Below are 18,778 nucleotides of genomic sequence, written 5' to 3' on the forward strand. Positions count from 1 at the left end.
TATACTCAGCACTTTCCCATGAGGAACACTCCGAGGATGTCAAGAAAGGCATGCAGTGTTTAGAAAAGAAAATGCACACAATATCAACAACAATGTGTCACAAATCACATCGTAAAGGCTGTGCAGTTTCAAGGAGTGGAGAACAGCTACGTGTGCTTTTACGACGTACTCATGAAAGCACCAAACTTACATTCTTGTTCATGAGCGCAGCGAGCCGGACAATGTGAGGCACAAATTCGTGCTGGCCCTTGGGCAGCGACTCCTGCTGGGACTGGGTGCCATCATGCGACAATGGGGCATTGTCGCCAATGAATGCCCACCGATACCTGCCATGGCACATACAATGAGAGACATAGTCATGAAATAAATTTCACTGAGAAAGGCACCAATGTTGGAATACTACCTTATTTTACTTAATAATTATTAATTACAGAACTTTTACAACGAGTGAGTGAGTGAATAAACTTTATTACAAGATCCGGCATGTTTGTGGTCCGGGCTAGACCGCACAGGTAGATACCTGGAGACCTTGTCTCCCTATAGCCTCCCTGGCCTGCTGGATAGCCCATCTTTGGTTTTCGACCTCCGAGCTGAGCAGCACTAGCCGCCACCAAGAAGAAAATATTACTGGAGGAATTTCCTTTCTTAACCTTCTATAGCCAGGTCTTTATTGGCTAAAGAAAAAGATTTGAATTGCAGTTAGTTAAAGATGCTTGTATGTGAGCTAAGAATATCCAAAGTTACTCTCACACCATTTCACTATTTTGTAGATGACATTAAAAGCAAACAAACTGAAACTGGGCTTCTGACACGAAACAATGTTTTCATGCTCACATATACTTGCACTGGCCTTAGACTTGGCAGGTGAACCAGCCTCACATTTTTATGGCTGCCTACGAAACATTCAATATCGCAAGAGTGGTGATCTCTATTTATGCACTTGAATGAATACAGCTGTACGAGTTTTTTGAAGTGTTCACCCTCCTTGGAAGCACCACGTACATGTGTTTTTATCGTATGTCATCGACATACGAGACAACACACTTTCTTGTACGAGACACGTTGATGGGCGAGTGCCAGACGGTCACCCATGTCCAAATTTAACATTTCTCTCTCATGAGTGTCTTGTTTAGATTCACAAATTCGGATTAGATATGTCACGGAATCACGACCACAGGCAAGAAGAGTTTCGCTGGAGTTACCTAACAAAATCAAAATTCAAAGTAGCATTACAGGAATGCTATCTGAATGTTGTTGCTCTGCACCTACAAGCCAAATATAAAATACCGGTATGTTACAACCTCTCTTCCCTTCATTTTCACAATTACACAAGTTTTTCAAAAGCAGAGGCCTATAGTCCATGTTAAAATTTGCAAACATTGATTAAAGCAATCTGTATTAAACTCACAGGGAACGACTTCTGAAAAAGTAGGAAGGCACAATAGATAATATCATTATAATGTCAAAAGCCAGTTTGTACGAAGACTTGACAAATCCATGCACCATCCACCCTCCCAAAGTGGTTGAATGGTTGCAGTGTCGTGGTAGCTTTTGCATGAAGTGCGTGTGAAACCATCCACCGACCCTTACTGCAGCAGTCATCTGTACTACAAGCAGCTTTCAAAATGCTCACATCTGAAACTGGGGCAGCATGTCGGCAGGAAGGGCAACAGCCAGGTCGAGGAGCTTGCAGGCTGACAGATAAAGCTGCAGCCAAGCCGGGTGGTTGTGGGCATTGAGTCCGTTGCTCACTGCCCAGCTGCTGTCTAGGCCCTGTAGCCTGCGCAGGTGCGAGCTGCATGCCAGCACGAGACACACTATTCATCACTCTACTCAGCATATACAACAGAAGAGGAGAAACTTGAAGGAAAAATGCACAAAAATGGCTGAAATAATGTTGGATGTACACTCAAACCTCATTATAACAAAGTCACATCTGCCATGAAAATAACTTTGTTATATCCGAAAATTCGTCATAAACGTTTATTTGCAACACTGTCGCTATGACAAGACTATTCTTCATTTACTTCGTTATAACTGATAATTCGTTATATCCGTGTTCGTTATACCGTGGTTTGAGTGTAATCCACAAATTACTCGTGGGTTGCTAAAAAACATTAAATTCTAGCCCCTTACATGCCAAAACCACAATATGATTCTACGAAGTATGTCACGGTGGGGGGGCCTTTACAGTTTGCCCCCATTGCAATGCAGCCGCCATGGCCGGGAATCGAACCAGCATCCTCTAGTTTAGAAGCTAAACACCTTGGCTACAAAGCTACCACAATGGGTTGTAGACCTAAATGGGCCCAAGTGCTTGTGGCATATGCTCTTAATAGAATCACTGGCACTTGGTTATTTAATCATAGTCCAACTAAGCTATTATGCAGGCTGCTGTAAAACATGTGCAGCAATGTAAGACTAACTCTACCTACATAATGCTTTGTTTCTTGTCAACATTATAGACGATTTTCCACAGCGGCGCACGGGCGCTGCCATGTTTGATCACGTGATCGTAACTGGCCTTCCCCCAGCCATTTGCCCCAGCCAACGCATTGGGCCAGCGAAGCGGTCGTGGCCGTAATACACAAGCTGGTTGCTGCAGGGTGTAAGCAAGTCACATGCTTGCGCAGCAAAACATAGTTCTACATGTAATCGCCTCATAGTTGAAAACGCTGAGACATTTGCGTTTGTTTGTTACGTACCACGCCACAACGATAAGGGATATGTTTAATCTGCGTCGTATTTATGGTGTATGTCTTTAATTGTTGTATTAGCAACCGCCAGTAGCTGGGGTTACAAGCCAACATGGCAGCACCCACGCAGACGCGACACACCGCTTCGATCCGAACTCGCGCTTGCTACTCACCCACTGTCCTCACAGCAATAAATAAATGGCAAAATCGGCCATCGCTTGGTGTCAGCTCACGCTGGAGAAGAAACGTCAGGTATGCTTTGTCTTTATTATTGCGATCAGCTATGTTTATTTAGCCATGCCTGCTAAGCCTTGTCTCGGACTATATGAGAATGAATCTCGGAAATACTGCAAAATACCGACGAGTACATCGCTCTCGAAGCTTCAGGACGCGAATATAAAGCAAATAAATGCGTAGGTTTTGAACTTACGGGCCACACAGCGCAGGACGACGACGTGATAAATTCGAGGCGGAAGGAAACTACATCCACAGGTGCCGCCATGTTTACTTTTCCGGCCGTTTGCGCCGTCTGCTCGCTTTTACTCGTGTGCGCGCAGACGCTATGGGAACGCCGAGCAGACGACGCGACACGGATGGAGACATATTGAGCAGCGCTACCAAAGGCCACGGCAGGGGGATGGGCATGGAGACGGCCACGGTGCAGTGGCGCCAGTGGCGCCATCTAGTTTGATTTAATAAACCAGCTACGGAAAATTGTCTATATGGCTATTAGAAACCGCTACATACGCCACATACTATTGAGAAATTTCTTGCCTGATGTCGTCTCTTTGTGAAATTGTTTAAAATCAAGGCTGCACTCCCCATTTTCTCTCCTTTGCACTGAATGCCACTGTTTGCAGTTCCCATTTCCCAACATCTGATACATGCAGTATGCTAGAATACACCACTGTCGTTTTCTGCAGAAAAAAAGAGGAACATATCAATCTTTTCTGAAAGAAGACATAACTAAAATTGCTAACTAGTGTAGCTACTACCTGAACATACACATGTGTGATCAACGAACCAAGATTCATCCGTACCTCTGCTTAAAGCTTTGTATTGTTATTATTAGCTGACATGTTTTCCATAAACTAAGCACATATGACTTTTCATCATTTGTTTGGTGCATAGTACAGAGGTGAGTATTATTTTTTAAAATGAACTTTCATACAGCGACACATAAAGCTATAACTACAAACATCAAGGCACATCCGAAACTGTATGCGTTTGATGAAGCAAAGCTTTTGTAATGCCACCAAGAATGAACAGTTAAATAAGAGGAAGAAGCTATAGAATAAACATATTTCGACAAGGCTACGCTTGCAAAATGCAAAGGTTATCATGATTTAAATATTAGTAACACTTGGTCAGCTCAGACATGTACATAGCAATCTACTGTTAAAGGAAAAATTGGAGAGAAATCTCAGCCGAGCGGCCGCCACGTGCTCCAGCGTTTCCTTTATAACAGTGAACCGCTGTGTATACACACATACAACAAAAAAAAGCAAAGAGTGCAATTGGCTGCACAGATAGCAGTACCTTGGGTTCCGTCTGCTTCGTGTTGGTTCCGCCAGTAGCAATATTGTTTAAAGGCAAGCAGGACAAAGAACAAGAGACATGTGAAAACTGAAGTCAGGGCATTAAGCATGGCTTACAAAAAAAACTGATGCTGCAGCAAGCTTTGTACAAGCATCATGTACAGCACAAACAGCAATGCATGAAAAGCGGTTCGCATGTTTAAGGTTAGTGCTCATTTAAAAACAGAATGTGCAGCTATGTTAAGGTTGCAGTCAGCTTCCAAATGTAAACAGTACAAAGCCGAAGATGATCTGCATTTAAGTTCATGAGAAGCAGCATAAATGAAGCTACTGAAAACCAGCATCAGTTTCTTAAATGAGAGGTTCTAAACTTTCTATATTTTCATTATTAAGCATTCAGCAGCGGACACTTGACAGCATATGTTTATATGCAGAGGCCGAAAAGTACAAGGCATTTCGTTAAAATTAATGATCTTCAGCATTCAGAGCACAAGCGTGGAGCACAAGGCTGTTACGTCCAAGTCGCGAAAGCTACAGCACTCAACAAGCACTTAGGAATGGAACTGTCATATGCAACTGTTCAACAAGCAGAATAGCATTTCCATATGCAACTCCCATTTTCCAAGAACAATCTTAGTGAGCGCACTCAAATTTTATGCCTTTTTTTTTTGCTACATTCAGCATTGGCATTCAGAAAATACAGAACAGCATGTTTGCAACAGTACTGCAGCATGAAAGGCCCACTCAGGTTAGTACAGTTAGTAAAATACAGCTGGAACATGCACACACAGTGTCGCGTAAAGGGTTACACACGCGCAATTCCAGCACCAACTCTGTGGATCAGACACTGTGTCAGACGACCCATTCGCTTCATCTAACGTGGCTTCCTGCTTGTCAGCTTGGCCATGTACGCTTGGCATAAAATGTTCAGGACCATGGCCTCTAAGAAAAAGCCTCAACCTAGGTGTGAAGGTATTTGCAGCATGTGCTAGTGTATGTAAACAACACATTGTTAAATGGTCTTATTAATGGCTAGCGCTACAAACTCCCAGAAAACGTTTTCTCTGATCCCACAGTATGTGAGCTTTTGACACTAACTGTACACATAGCATAGCAACATGAAAGGAAACACCATATCCAAGTGGCAAGTACTTTTCCCTGCATTTGCTTCAAAATAAGACAGTTACATTAGTGGAACCCTTTAGCATAAGAACTTTACAGCATGTAGTAGTGAGCGATGTTTCAACTTGAATGCTTGCGAGAATCGCTTCCTGAACATAAATTTAGGTGTTTTCTTTCATATCGATAAAGTGTTCACAAAGAGGAAGAACCCATTCTGCTTGGGGACATTGCAGTTAGAACTGCGAATGCTTGGTCTAAATTATAAGCAGTGTGGGAGAAATTCCGGCTCACCTGAACTCCTCCGTGTCTGTTGACAGCTCTTGTTCTATTTGGAGGAAAGCCTGAACCTGAAGAAATGCAGCATAAATGACAGAAAGATGCATTAAAATCTAAACAAGAATTCCATAAATTCGAACAAATATAGGCATTGTGCACTATGTATAACGTCCACATTAAAACCTCAAAGATTTTCCGCTGCTTTCGGTAAAATGTCGGCTCCTCAATTACAGCGCACTTCACTCCAGTATGCATCCATTACTTTGATACAGTAGACTCCCGTTAAGACGAACTCGAAGGGACCGCGGTCATCTGTTCGTCTTATCAGGAGTTCGGCTTATCAGAGGTGCCCCCAAAAAGAGAGATGCTAACATGCCAAGTGCATCCAAATATGTTACTTGAAAACACTGAATGGAGTAGACACACAATCGGGGAAAAGACAAGAAAAAGTATTTATTTAGCTCATCTAGATAAAAACTATGCCTTCAAGCAGAGTGTTTACACGAATCTTACGAGCACCCGATTTTGCGTGTTCAAAAATAAAAATGCTCATGAAGATATTTGCTACCACATTTTAATGATAAAACTGTAACACGCTCCTATGTTGACGATTAGAAAAAATTGAGACAAGCACAATTTTCCTTCAAGGAATGTAAAATTTATTGTCCTGGCAGTTCGTTTTCTTCTGTGAGCCTGTTTTGCTGACTCTAAGATCACTTCTGGATACGCCTCGGTCGCGTGCTGTAGCCTTGACAAAGTCATTATACGCTGAGTTGCAAGAAAGTATGCAAGGTTTTCTTCGATTTCCGGATATTTTCCCGTTTTCGGCCCGCAGTAACTTTTCCTGATCGACGTGCAGCTGAAGACATCCCATCGGGCTACTCACGGTCACAAGCCTCGCCACGAAAAAGACTCGACGCAGATATATTCGCTGTTGAAAATAGCCTTCCTTTGTCATGCGCTTCCATAATCAAAATGGCTCATCACAATTTGCACTTCACTGGGAACAGATACAACGCGCACAGGTCCTACACGATCCAACGCGAATTATTGACCACAAAAAAAAAAAAAGCACAAAATACATGTGCTCGGCCGCCATTGTGTGATGGCGATGACAATGCACCTGACCCCTCTGACGGGAGTGCGCTGCGATTTCTGCGATTTCGGTTTCGTACTCGATTGTAATGCACAGACCATTTTTGTTCCTGTTGTCGCTTTCTTCTTTCTTTTTTCCCACTCCCCTTGCGTTTGCCCCTTTGACCACAGCGGAGGTGCCCCAAGCTCTTGTGTTCTTCTGTTCTCCTCTGTACTCCAGCTGGGAAACCGAAGAACGGGGGAGGAATACAAAGGACGCAATGGCTTTGGGGGTCCAAGTTGTAAAGCCCCCACTCTTTTTGTTGCTTTCTTTGCTGATAAAGCCCACACCTCCCCCACTCTTTTTGTTGCTTTCTTTGCTGATAAAGCCCACACCTCCCCCACCCACAGGCTGGGGGTGAGAGGGGATACGGGCTTTATCCGCTGGCCGGTCTTCTTCGTTTATCTCGCGATTTGTTTCGCGTCTTTGCTCCAGGAAGCGCTTTTCTTCATCTTTTTTGCTTTTTCTCGGTCGCCTGAATGCCCCACCAAGACTGCAGTGTTCGTTTCGCAGAATCGCTAGCGTTGTTGATCACCGCGAAAGTTCGTCTTAACAGAACAGTACAGTTGGGCGGTTTGTCTTAAGCGAAATTTTTTTGCATTGAGTCTATGGAAAACCAAACAAATGGTCCCGTGTTGTTCGGTATAAGCGAGAATTCGTCTTAACCGAGTTCGTCTTAACGGGAGTTCACTGTATTTGCAAAATTCCAGCAGGTAAGTTTGAAATTGGATTTATTTTACCACTGCTATTTACATTGTGCAGACAATCTTATATATAAAAAGAAACAAACTGTAGCGTCGAAGACAGAAAAATGTTGCAATTTAAATGCAGTTTGACTGTTGCTGAAGCTTAATTACACAATTTTTTAAAACATTTCTATGAAGAATAATACAAAAACATTTGTGCAGAAGAAAGAAGTACAGATGTGTATGACATGTTTATATATTTTGCCGCTCCTGCTTTCTGCCCAGTGAAATGGCGCGAGTGCATTTCGCTGTATTAGGAATGGTGATACAAACGTAACATTTCTATCTCCTAATGCAATATGCTTGCTTTTGAGTTTATGAAGATGATATTTTAAACATACACAAACTTCAGTGCACGCTATACATGATGGCACCCACCAGTTCAGTGATGATACCCGGCCAGAGAGAAGTGATGTGCTGCGATGACATTCGCAGCAACAGCACTCGGAAGCAGAGGAACACCTGCGCATGTACGCTTGGCACGTGGCTCAGCTTGAGGCTTTCCGCGAGCCGCTCTGTGAACATGAAATCAACGTTGGTTACAAAATGCTACTACTACTACTATCGGTCGAGGTGCATCCCACACAGTGGACTTCTGCTGACTGGACATTTGGTTAATGAAAACAAATGTTTCCCACCAGTGCTCATACATTTACATTGAAGAAGATGTGCAGTACTATTAGAATTTCAAATTTATCATGACGAACATTAACCAAGATGAACCAAAAAAACACTGGCAGACAACTGGTGGCCTCGATCAGTCGTGCTCATTGATAGCAGCATTTGTTCTTTATTGCGTACACTGCCCATAAGGCATTATTCTAAGGGGGCTTAGTTACAACCTAAAATTTGCATATTGCTTATTGCAATAAAAAGAAAACAAACAAAAGTTAACATTAAACACTCATCCTAATGGACTTGTATCCCAAATCAGCACAGAAAACATTGTGGATGACTTCTGATTTAATTTTTACTTCCCAGGCTCTTTAGCAGTGCAATACATGACAGCTTCCGTTTTAAAGGGGTACTGACACAAAATTTCGCGGCCGAGATAGCCTGCTGGATCGATTCCCGTGTACGTGCGTGTACCATCTGCGAAATATCGACAGCGAATAAAGCTTGGAAGGTATTTTATATGAATTTTGAAGTTCGCGAGCGCGATCCAGCATTATAGGCCGCACCTGGTGCATTGACACCCTCGGAGGTGACCCGAGGTGACCCCCCTACTTCCCCTACGTAATCGTTTCAGCCGGTACAAGTTATGATGACGTCTAGCCGCCATTTCTGTTTTGACGCGCTTCCCAACGAATCGCTCCTTGCCAGCGGGTCAAACCTGAAGTGATTCGCCACGTCGAAAATTCCTTCCATCCCCGCCGCAAGAAAATCGTCGCCATCAGGCGACAATAAGCCCGACGACGACAGACCGCGCGGAAATGCGTCACTGTTCTTTGTGCTCACGTGACCGAGCGCTTAACTCGCTAGGTGGTGATAGTTGCACCCGGCGGCTTGTCGTTTTCGGAGCTCTGTCAAACCGAAACCGAGACTGTGTCGGTAATAAGGAGCTTGTAATTAATCATCTGTCGCGCGCTGCAGCAAACGATGTGCCGTGTTATGACTAACAGGCCCCCAGCAACACATTGCAGCAAAAAAACGCGGGGCGAAAATTTTTGTGTCAGGACTCCTTTAAACATTTAATGTCCTAACCTTACGTACACCTGTTCGCACATGAGGGCAGTTCGGGTTATATCAACATCATTTTAACTTGAACCCGTAGATCAGAGCCAACATTACCTTTAGAGACCAGATTCGTCGCGACATGACATGGTTATATCTAACAATTGCGCATACCAGTTGTTATACTAAAAATTTGATGTCGCGTTTGAATCCGTGAGTACTGTACAGAAATGAATCAAGTGACATATACAAAGGAAGCCTCCATCTTAATGACACTGACATTCTATGCTATTCCCAGTTGTCGTGTTGGAAGCCATGTATCTGCAGAAGAGATACAGGAGTACCATGAGTGAAAATTTGTAGTACCCTGGATGTCTGGCATGTAGCGCTGGTATTGGTCCGACTCGCTGCAGAAAAGGACAAAGGCTAGCCGTTTCAGCAGCTGCGCCCGGACCTCATATTCTTGCTCCTTGCTGCTGAAGATGTTCAACGAGCCACTCTGTGCCACCGCAAAACGGGCTGCGATGAACATGCAAAGGAAGAAACCTAAGCACACGAACTAGCTTAAGTGAAGCACTGTGAAGGCGAAGAGTGCTGACTGAATCTGAAGAATTACGAGAGCTGTATTGACACCAAAACACAACACTTAGCAGTGACATATTACAATTCCCAGTCAAGACAATAACCCAATTTTTTTGCTTCCATTTCCAAAAAAAAAAAAAGATTACAGTACTGTAAGGCACACTTATAAAAGAGTGCAATTACAACAAAAAGTAGTCACTTGTGCACCTACGACATCCTCCAAGATACTGTGGTTACCTGGACCTGCTATAAGACACATGAAAAGAAAGTGTTGGTCCAGGGCTTGAGTCCTGGACTAAGATGAGCTTTTCGTCAACTAGGAAGCTTTCTTTCAGTGAGGTATGGTACGGGTTTTCAGCATAGCTCTGTGCAACAAATTCGTGGATGAGAATTCTCTTTCATGAACAGCAACAGAACCTAAGATGATGCAGCAATGCAACTAACGGCAAGTTGCCTCCTCTTACATGCTTCTTTCTTTGCACTTCAGGAATCACACTCGTAGAGAAGACGATCTCAAACTGCAAGATTCTCAACTTTGTGGGGATTGAGGCTTGCCCGTCGCCATTGCGGGGGTTTTCGCCTATTTCTGCTATCCACATGTCCTATCATGACTCTCCCCCTCCTCCGCGATCCTACAGCGCTGGGCGAGCGGGGGTGACGTTAACCTCCCTCACCCGGAGCCGGATCGACAATGGTGCCGCGTGCATGTCTCGCGAGACGTTTCGCGTGCGGCGGGAAGGGACTCTCTCTCTAGACCTCGTAGGGTAAGCATGTGTTTTTCTTCCCGTCCGTCGGCTCTTTTGTTCTTGGGGGTTCGCTCGGACAGAGTTCGCTAACGGTGCCTTGCGCCAGCGGCGAGCGCTTACCTTACGTTGTCCCTTTCCGGACGCTTGGCCGAAGAGCGGTGCAGTGTGTTCACATGTGGTCATACTATGCCAAGCCAACGCGAACGGAGTTTGCCCTCCCTCGAGCGATTGGGCCCTGTGGTCACTGATTGTGAGGATTATGCAGCATGGTTGCGAGGGACCTTTTCCCTTGGAGGCGTGTTGCCGTGAGCCATTGCCCAAGGAGACGTGCTAGCAGCGCCCTTTGTTCTGTATTTCCGCCTGTGGCGTGGTTAAGCCGCTTTGCTTTTCCCGCCGCCTTTAGGAGCGGGCGTGGTACAGTTTCGTGGTGTTGCTGCAGGCAATAAAGGGTTGCGAATCTCGAGAGCAGTACTGTGTACTTGCCACGCTGCGCTCAGCGCCCTTGTCGCCCGAATGCACGTGTGCAGCGGTGCGTTAGTTCACGCGAGGCGACGGGAAACGCGGCCCTGTGGCTTGCTAAGTCCGAACCCATGCTAGTGGCCGTACTCCCGTGAGATACGTGTACACTCTAACTTCCAACTGAACCTACAGTGGCTTTCGAATTTATTCTGCACATAATTTCTTTCCTTCTTTTTTTTTTTTGATGCATACCTGAAATGCTTGTAGGTTCATAAGAGAACTCTATGAAACATGGCACGCACACTGAAGACAAACAAACACACGCACCCATGAAGTCCCTGAAGGTGGTTTTGTCATTCGTCATGAGGTGGTCCACCGTGGCACGCCAGTGAGCAAGGCAGGCCAGGTCCATTTGGAAGAAGGCCGGCTCAAGCAGCAGCTCCAGTGCGTCACGCCGCCACGCCTTGCGGGTGTGCTGGTAACCCGACAGGCTCGACACCAGTTGCGAGCAGGCCCGAAAGCTGGGTGCATTGTGCACCCTGCAACAGCCACCAAGAAAAAATGTAACACACCAAAGGGATGCAGCAGAAGTGGAAGTTTGGTGGAAGTGGAAGTGCTGACACCTCCATTCAATTTTCATGTTTTAAAGAATGGCAGCAGACCAAACATGGCTTGTTGGAATACACAGTCCTCACGGACTGCAACGCGACAAATTTTTTTTACCTTAAGGAGGCGGACTCATCTTAGACATATTTTTCTTTATTTCTCCACCAATTCTGATGAATCTGCACAGGTTTGTGCAGCTTTTTCTGTTGATTTCAAATATGTAATTACTTTTCCTCTAAGTCGTCTAGTTCCCGAGATAACTTCACCCCTATTGTTTAAGGCCTCAATAGCAATTAAAGTGCTCAATTAAAAGCAAAATTTAAAATATGGCAATGTTCACTAATGACTAAAGATTGAAAGTATGCAAGCAGTTTTTTTTTTGTTTGCTTTTCTTAATTATTTTAGAGCAGAACGAACTTTACATTCTGAAAAGCCTTTGGCATCCTGTTACAATTCTGATGACTAAATAATTAAAAAGGATTGTGCTCAAAATTCTGCTCCCATATTTGGATTCTCTACATATTTGTGTTTCCACTGCAAGAAAAATTATTGTTGTACCTGCCCTAGATGCCAAGATATATGGGCCTCAAAAGTGAACGGTCATAAATTTACATTTTGAGAAAAGTGCAAAAATGAAATAGCACACTGTTGATTTTAAAAATAACCAGTAGAATGTGCATATTTTGCAGTGCAGACACCAAGAGACACCAGGACTATAATTTGACTGCTGCGTAGTGTTGTAACAGCCCTTATTTAGTGCCAGCTGGACACTCTTGGCCGTGGCATGTTTGAGATTAGACTCGGCCGCTTGGTGCCTGTCCTCCTCACTCATCCATCTGATGCTTGGGACGCTGGGTTTTGGACTTAATTCTACCAAGATCCATAACGAGGTTCTCAAATTGCCACGTTTGATCTTCATTACTGCATCTTTATCTACAGTTTCAACCATAAATAGTGAAGCATGCTGTTCCTTAGATGCCACAGCCAAATTAGTGAATGAAGGCCTTCATTTACCCTTTTGACACAGTTCTAGAAGCTCTATTTCTGACAAGGTGCTCATAAATTGGTACCAGAGCTATGGAAACATGTGCTGGCAAATTATAAAGATGCCTCAAAGCAGGCTCCCCATTTTTTGCCGTTGCTGCTAATTGGCAGCACCAAGAATCTGGGCAGTCAAAATGATATTACAAAAAAATTACTGCATCCTGGAATATGAAAATTTGTAGGCACGTAGAAAAATGCTTGCTGAAACCAAAAATGTCATTTTCAAAAAATGGATTTTTTTGCCCTTTCTCAGTCCCAAAGACCAGTCTGCCCCCTTAACCAATGCTACGAGTGACTGTTCGAGATAACCACATCATGTCGCTACGAATCTGGCCGCGCTGATGACTGATGCAAGTGCTGGCAAGTAAAAATTACGAAACTATGACACGAACTGAAAACGCTGGAAACTAAAAGAAGTGTGCATCTCTTAGTCCTAAATTTTCATGTTTCCATCCGTGAGCACTGCACGCGCAGAGAAGTTTTGTTTCGCAACATATCAAAGTAGCTCTCGCTCAGTGCAACACTTTCGTTCCGCTTTCTCTGGCGCTTTCAAGTTTCGTATATGCCCCGGGATGGCAAATACTGTCACGCACCTTTGGACACAAGCAACCTTATAGGTGTTCAAGGAGGCAAGCTGGCGTTTCGCTCCATTTGTTTACAGTAGCCTGATGATTAATGCATTGGGCTGCTGTGTTTGAGGACAGATGTTCGATTCCTCGATAATGCTGCAATCAGCCAGGGACCTATCTAGCAAGGAAGCAGCAGCACCCACAATGCAGAATTCGGGAGTGTTCGAAAGGGAAGCTTGGCTTTAAAATAAACTAACACATGAAATACTTTAACTCAAGCTTTCCAAATAAAGCATGCAGACAAGTGTGTTAGTGAGCTATCGGTTGTAATCAGTGGCAAAGAATTCACTTTCACCCCACATGAAGTTCCTTTTGTCCTGTTTGTGTTTTGTAACTTTCTTGATTAGCAGGAACTCATTAAAAAAATAACATGCTGTGAGTTAGCGCCTGTTTGCCAACCTCACTGTGCCCTTGTCTTTTGCACCTGCTACGATTTTTGCATGAGTGAGAACCCTGGAGAGAGATGCGACTTCTATCAGGCACAAATTAATCCTGCCGGCCAAACATTATCTAATGGTTGAACCATGTCGTAACGAATTTGAGTCTGTTGTTAAATTATGTCCATTACATGTGACTTATGTGTTTTGTTGCATGCTATGGCTGGCAAGAAATGAAAGATTTAACCACCCAATACTTCCCGCATGATCATCATCATTATCGTCAGCTCTCATGTTTTGTCCCAGAGTTTTCTTGTGTCCACAACTGCAAAGTTAAGAATTAAATTCCCGAGTACGGTGCACTTATCTTCTAGTGGAAGACTAACCTGTGGTTTCGGAGGTATGGTGTGACGTAGAACATAATTCCACTCAGGAGTGGGACGACCTTTTCCTTCTCTTCGCTCACATAGACAACATCAAGCACTGGAGATAAAAACTGAAAGAGAAACAAAGACAAAAAATACTGTTTTAACACTTGTTCCAGCCGCACAAAAATTTCGTGCAAATGCTTGGTCTGTTTAGCTTTATTGTAAGTAATTATTAAACAAGCATGGCACGAAAGCAGGTGAAGCTAACTTTGCATTATAGTATATGCACTCAGTCTGCTAGCAACTTGCATAGCTGTTATGATGTGGTATCAATGTATGTACAGCCACCATTAAAAGCAACAGCTGTGAGAATGTCATTACTGGACACTTTTATTTAAAATGGAACAATACATAAAACTATCATGCCTTACACTAAATGACAAGGAATGCAGCATAGTGAGAGAGAAAGCAGTTGCCTTTTCACCCATGACATAAGTGTTAACTTTGTGTTGATGCAATGCAACTATTAATGAAAGCGAAACTAGTTTCAGTTGACCAAACCAATCATTTTCGTGGAGTTCTTATGAGAAAAACTGTAAGCAGTGATGCTACTGGCTTAGACCACTTTGGAGCAGCTTTTGGAGCAGGCAAAATTGCGTTTTGGAGCAGCAAAACTAGCTTTTGGAGCAGGTGGTAATGAAGTAATTTCAAAGACACGCACTGTATTCATAACAGACAGCCAATAAAAAAGCAATATTCTGCACGAATTTCAAGTGCAATAAAAAAATTAAAAGAACCCCGAATTATGAATATTAACCTTTTCATCTAACCTAACTGCAATTAGTAAACAAAAAAAGTGACGATAAACAAACACTGAGTCACAGCACCTTTTTACAAGTGACTAGGAAACATATCAGTTATCACAGATGAGCTTGTACATAAATATCACAGAAACAGCTCACTGCACACGATATAGAAACATAGCATTAATAAAAAAATGACTGAAGACAAAATGAATATAATAAGAATTTCTACATACTTGTACACCAAACATCACAGAAACAGCACACTAAATATCACAGCAAATTTTTCCGCAGTGATAAATAGCATCAGACTCAACAACAAATAAATAGGCTTTTCACAAAATAAGTTGACTCCCGCATAGCAGCATGGCTAATGATCAACTACAAAAGCATCGACATAAAACACTCAGTACACTGGTATACCAATCAGGGGTACCATTCACGCACATGGCTACTAAATGTGAATACACATAATTAAAAAAACAAATGCAAAATGACTACCAAAAAACTTCTCTTTCGGTGCTCCAATAAACTAGTGTAAAAAAAAGACCAAATGAAAACTGTCACAAGCACAAAAAAGATTAGAATAGCAACTTTTAAAAAATGGTCAGAAGTGCGCAGAAAGGTCACTTGCGGGCAGGCTTCTTTTTTATTTTCAGCCATTTTTTGAATGGCCATCTCAAGTCGAGATTTCCTTGAAGCTAAAAGAGAATTTCCACTTTCAACTTCGGCAAAGTCCTTTGTTTTAAGACCATGGGCAATCAGAAGTTCAGCATTTGTGAGCATCTTCTTAGCAGTCTCCACTTCCTTTTGAAGATCTTGACCTTCGCTGCTTGGGCCTGCTTCAGGCTCCTCACGTGGCCGCTTAGCCGACTGTTCTTTCTCCAAGGCAAGGCGTTCAGAGTACCTCTTTGAATTTCTCACCACCCTGAGAATCTCAGGTGTAATAGTGTAACTACTGGGGTCAGAGCCAAAACGCTTACCATAGGACACAACATGGCGAATGCCATTGATGCTATCTAGTGTCAGCTGAGCCCTGGCCTGCAATAACTAGCGATTTTCGCTGAAGCCTCTTTCTACATCAGCATTGCTGTGGGGGATGCCGCGCACGAACTCCAGTTAACGTTCACGCACCTAGCAACTCGTTGGACTGAAGCAGCATGCACGACCGCCAGCTACCGCAACAGTACGGGCCAGAGAACCGACAAAGCCGAGTATGGTTTGACTTGGCTCGTATTGCATCCTGTACACTTGTACAGCGCGATGTCGCTCTCAATGGGGGAACCTCATGTACAGTCAACTGCCGATTTTTCGGACGCCCGATTTTTCGGACATGCTCGAAAATTCGGACGCTTTCGCGGCACCGTCACCAGCCCCATAGACTTCAATGTATTAGAACGTCCGAAATTTCGGACGCTGAAGCTATTCCGCGTCCGATTTTTCGGACTTTCTGCCCAAATTGCAGGTCCGAAAGGCATTATTTGACGCCCCCACCTCTGCCGCGTCTATTATCTCGTAGGTTCGAACCAGCGCTTTCGCGAGTCGATCTGCTAGAGACAGTAGCAGAGTCCGAAAGTCAGCTTTGCCGCAATGCCGAAGCGTTATGGGGTGAAGCAGACCAGAAATTCAAAGGGGCCGCTATCGCGGCGCCGTGCGGCGATGTTACGGATAAGCAGCGGAAATGCACTGAGGCGTGATGGCGGCAACTGGCACACGCGCCAGTACGGCTTAATCGCTGACAACCCTTACGATAAGTATCTTCAGTTAACTGTTCGGTAGTGCACGTGGCCTAGCGCAGTTGCATGCATACTGCACGCATTTAATAGGCGAGAACCCAAATGCGCCGCGCCGCCATTCCTGCTGCGTCTTTGTACGAGACCGCTAAGTGCGCCGCATAGATGCGTTGCCTTCGCGGACGAAACCAGCTCGTCATTGCCGCGCCCGTGTGCGGTCAGGAACTAAGTGCGCATCACGAACCCTTTCATGATAAATGCGTGCGTACGATTCAGCAACAGTAAAGTGACGGCGTCCGTCGGCTTAGTTGGCGATGTGCTGCACACAACTAGAAACAATCGGCTTGACACGGCAGCAAATGCTGCGTATCGGTGGCGATTCGGCGATGTGTGTGCGCATCGTTTACATGCGCACACGCATCGGAGAAAGCCGGACGAGTCGTCCGCTCTTCCACCATAGTTTCTGTGTTCCGTGTCATCGTTTACAAACGCTTCATGCGAGATAGCCGTAATCTATTCCGCGCTTTGCTGTTATCGGCGGCGCTCGTCACAAGATGCAAAAGTGGCGGTTGGCACGTACGTAGTTAAGCGGGGTTCGCGGCAGGTATTGAATGTATTTGCGAGAGCCTGGGCGCGCACCAAAATGCCCGATGATTGTACTGCGAGGCATTAAAGCTATTTTGGACGTGGCTGGGGCGATTTGACCGCTTCAGCTAAATAAAAAAGCATGAATTTGATTTTTCGGACGATTTCGCGGTCCGAGTCCGAAAAATCGGCAGTTGACTGTAGTTAGTTTCATTTCTGAAAGTCGGAGTACACCCCTTTGGCGCAGGCTTGGCGCAGAATCGCCAAATTTTGAGGAAATGTAGCAGGTTGTAGCAGCCAGGGCACTTTGGCGCAGTCTGGCGCAATTGGCGCAGCGGTAGCATCACTGTGTAAGCTAATAAAATGGTGCAGGCTAACCTCTGCTAGGACAGACAGCGCTTGAACGCTGTACTGGGCATAGGACGTAGGATTATATGCTGGCTGGCCAGCCACTTGTTCGGGTGTGTCAGCGTCATTGACAACGACACCTTCACCCGCTGTAACCATGTCTCCTGCAAGAAGGGAGGAAAGAAGATTAAAATAAAGGAACTATCCACATTGCAAAAGATGTTTCATCAAGTCTGAACCAAACTGCAGGCTATCGCGTGTACTTCACAAACCCATCTCTGGCCTGCTAGGAAAATTCTGAGTTGAACTCGTCTACTGCATCATACTACACTTTTGTGTGCACCATTAATTTTGAAGAAAGGAAGAAGAAAAAAAAAAAAGATTATAGCTGGGCTTTTGCGAATATTCGAGCACTTCGAATATTCGAACGAATAAGACAGTATTCGAATTCGCTTCGATTCGAATTCAAATTATTGAAAATTTCGAAGTATTCGAAATGAATGAATAGATGTATATTAGTCCGCTTATAACCCCCCCCTGTAAAGGTGGTTTCACTGCAGTGGAAGGGTGCTATGCCGTGAATACACCTTTCCAGGAGAGATTTGCACTGTCCGCTTGTAACTTTTTGTAAAGGTAGTTTCACTGCAGTGGAGGGGTGCTATACCGTGAATACACCTTTTCAGAAAAAATCCGCACTGCCGCGAAGCCCCGCTTTAAGGTTAAATGAACATATTCGCTCACATCGATCCATCATTTTTTTAAGTTTAAAAACTTGTTATACCGGCTTATATGCTCCAAGTATAGTAAATTTTAAAACGTAACATATTTTACAGGTTATCCTTTGCATTCTACCGAAAGCCAAATCCTGCTACTATTAAAAGTTGCTTACACTTCCTTTGAACCAAACAGGATGACATTTGAACATGCCTTGTTACAATTTAAAAAAAAAAAACGTTGTGCAGGTTGGTTGGGCCACGACAAATATGCTCATTTTTCTTTATAATATGTGATATGTACTATTCGAATTCGATTCGAAATTATTCGACCAAAATCACTATTCGCTTCGAACCTAAAATTTACTATTCGTACAAGCCTAATTACAGCCAGTTCCATGCGGCGAAAACCGTCGGACAGCAAAGTTGTCGCCCCTTTCATCAGGAAATTTAATTTTATTTATTTCCTAATTGACTCTCCCCTCTGGTTACGTTATCTGCCTGACTACTACTACTACTACTACTACTACTACTACTACTACAATGACGTCAGCACAGGGTAGAATAAGACAGCTTGATTGTAAAAGGCTATACACAA

The 18,778-nt window shown here is 44.0% G+C and overlaps 1 protein-coding gene across 4 annotated transcripts in view; it reads right to left on the minus strand.

Annotated features, from left to right (window-relative positions):
- Positions 1 to 18,778, minus strand: part of LOC119396713 (protein dopey-1) — a 94,817-nt gene that overhangs the window by 2,238 nt on the left and 73,801 nt on the right. For 3 of the 4 annotated variants that reach the window (XM_049417191.1, XM_049417193.1, XM_049417194.1), the window contains 9 exons: positions 17,498 to 17,631; positions 14,017 to 14,126; positions 11,302 to 11,513; positions 9,554 to 9,706; positions 7,892 to 8,028; positions 5,648 to 5,703; positions 4,236 to 4,247; positions 1,634 to 1,795; positions 191 to 326 (listed from right to left, as the gene is read on the minus strand). In XM_049417191.1, the coding sequence (XP_049273148.1) occupies positions 191 to 326; positions 1,634 to 1,795; positions 4,236 to 4,247; positions 5,648 to 5,703; positions 7,892 to 8,028; positions 9,554 to 9,706; positions 11,302 to 11,513; positions 14,017 to 14,126; positions 17,498 to 17,631 (1,112 nt within the window). The remainder of the gene's footprint in view (positions 1 to 190; positions 327 to 1,633; positions 1,796 to 4,235; positions 4,248 to 5,647; positions 5,704 to 7,891; positions 8,029 to 9,553; positions 9,707 to 11,301; positions 11,514 to 14,016; positions 14,127 to 17,497; positions 17,632 to 18,778) is intronic. The other variant, XM_049417192.1, reaches the window with a different exon arrangement.

Source organism: Rhipicephalus sanguineus, chromosome 6 (genome assembly GCF_013339695.2).
Source record: "Rhipicephalus sanguineus isolate Rsan-2018 chromosome 6, BIME_Rsan_1.4, whole genome shotgun sequence".
Classification (NCBI taxonomy): domain Eukaryota; kingdom Metazoa; phylum Arthropoda; class Arachnida; order Ixodida; family Ixodidae; genus Rhipicephalus; species Rhipicephalus sanguineus.